The 1,091-nt window shown below is 48.8% G+C and overlaps 1 protein-coding gene across 1 annotated transcript; it reads left to right on the top strand.

Moving 5' to 3' along the window:
- Nucleotides 1-43: 43 nt before the first annotated feature.
- Nucleotides 44-1,075, top strand: Pmar_PMAR000987 (hypothetical protein; the record flags this gene model as incomplete). The annotated part of the gene is made up of 1 exon (XM_002765386.1): nucleotides 44-1,075. A coding segment is annotated over one exon (1,032 nt), but the record flags the coding sequence as incomplete, so codon positions are not given.
- Between the last annotated feature and the right edge of the window lie 16 nt (nucleotides 1,076-1,091).

The following is a 1,091-nucleotide window of genomic DNA, read 5'->3' as shown; positions in this document are numbered from 1 at the left end:
TCCTTCCGTACAAGCTCAGAGGATTAAAGCCTTTCAAGAAATTATGCACTCCGATGCTGTCGGTCCTGAGATGTTCGGAATCGGTAAATTCTTAGGCGGTGGTGGGATTCAGTACAGCGCTCAGTGCATCTGTGATGATGTTACTGGTGATTGTACGGTCTGTCATGGTAAATTGGATGCGATGCAAGCTGCAGTCGGCCTGGCTAATCCTCTACGTGTCGAGCAAGACTTTGGAAAGGCCATGTGGTACTGGGCTGATTGCACTTCCGATTCTTGGATGGACTTCTACCCTTCTGATGGTGTAGCTAACTGCAGTGAGGAGGATCTCCAAGATGCTATGGAAAAGTGTTGGGCATTTGATAGAGATGTTTACGGTGGCCCCTATAAGGCGAAGTCCATCTACTTCCCCAAGGATATGAGCATTGAAACTTTGGAGTATCTCGCTCAAGCCTCGGTCGACCCAGTGTGTCAAAATGCTGGTGATTGTGTGATGCTCTTAGACTTCTACGGTCATGCCATGTCAGAAGAGCCCGAAGACTGTGACCCAAGTGCTGGCAAGTGTACCTCTTTCGATCATCGAACGCCCGGGTGGCACCTGCAAATGTTGGCTATTTGGGATAAGGATGAGCCAACTCCCACTGACAAACTTGCATGGATTCAGCAGACTTATGACTCGGTCTTTCCAGTGTCGCTCGGTGAAGCCTTTCAGAATTACATCGATTCTGACTTGGCTGAAGGCCGTGAGTGGATCAGTCAGTATTTCCCTAATGCGGATACTTATCCAAGACTTCAACAAGTGAAGTGTCGATATAATGGGATTGACATGTTCAACTTTGCGGCCATTGACTTGATGACTATTGATATTGATGACGACATATGCGGAGTAGATACCACTACGACTACCGAGGTCCCTACCACTACGACTACTGAGGTCCCTACTACTACGACTACTGAGGTCCCTACCACTACGACTACTGAGGTCCCTACCACTACGACTACTGAGGTCCCTACCACTACGACTACTGAGGTCCCTACCACTACGACTACTGAGGTCCCTACCACTACGACTACTGAGGTCCCTACCACTACGA

Source organism: Perkinsus marinus, assembly GCF_000006405.1.
Source record: "Perkinsus marinus ATCC 50983 genomic scaffold scf_1104296975510, whole genome shotgun sequence".
Taxonomy (NCBI): Eukaryota; Perkinsozoa; order Perkinsida; family Perkinsidae; genus Perkinsus; species Perkinsus marinus.
This window is presented reverse-complemented; position numbering and strand designations above follow the sequence as displayed.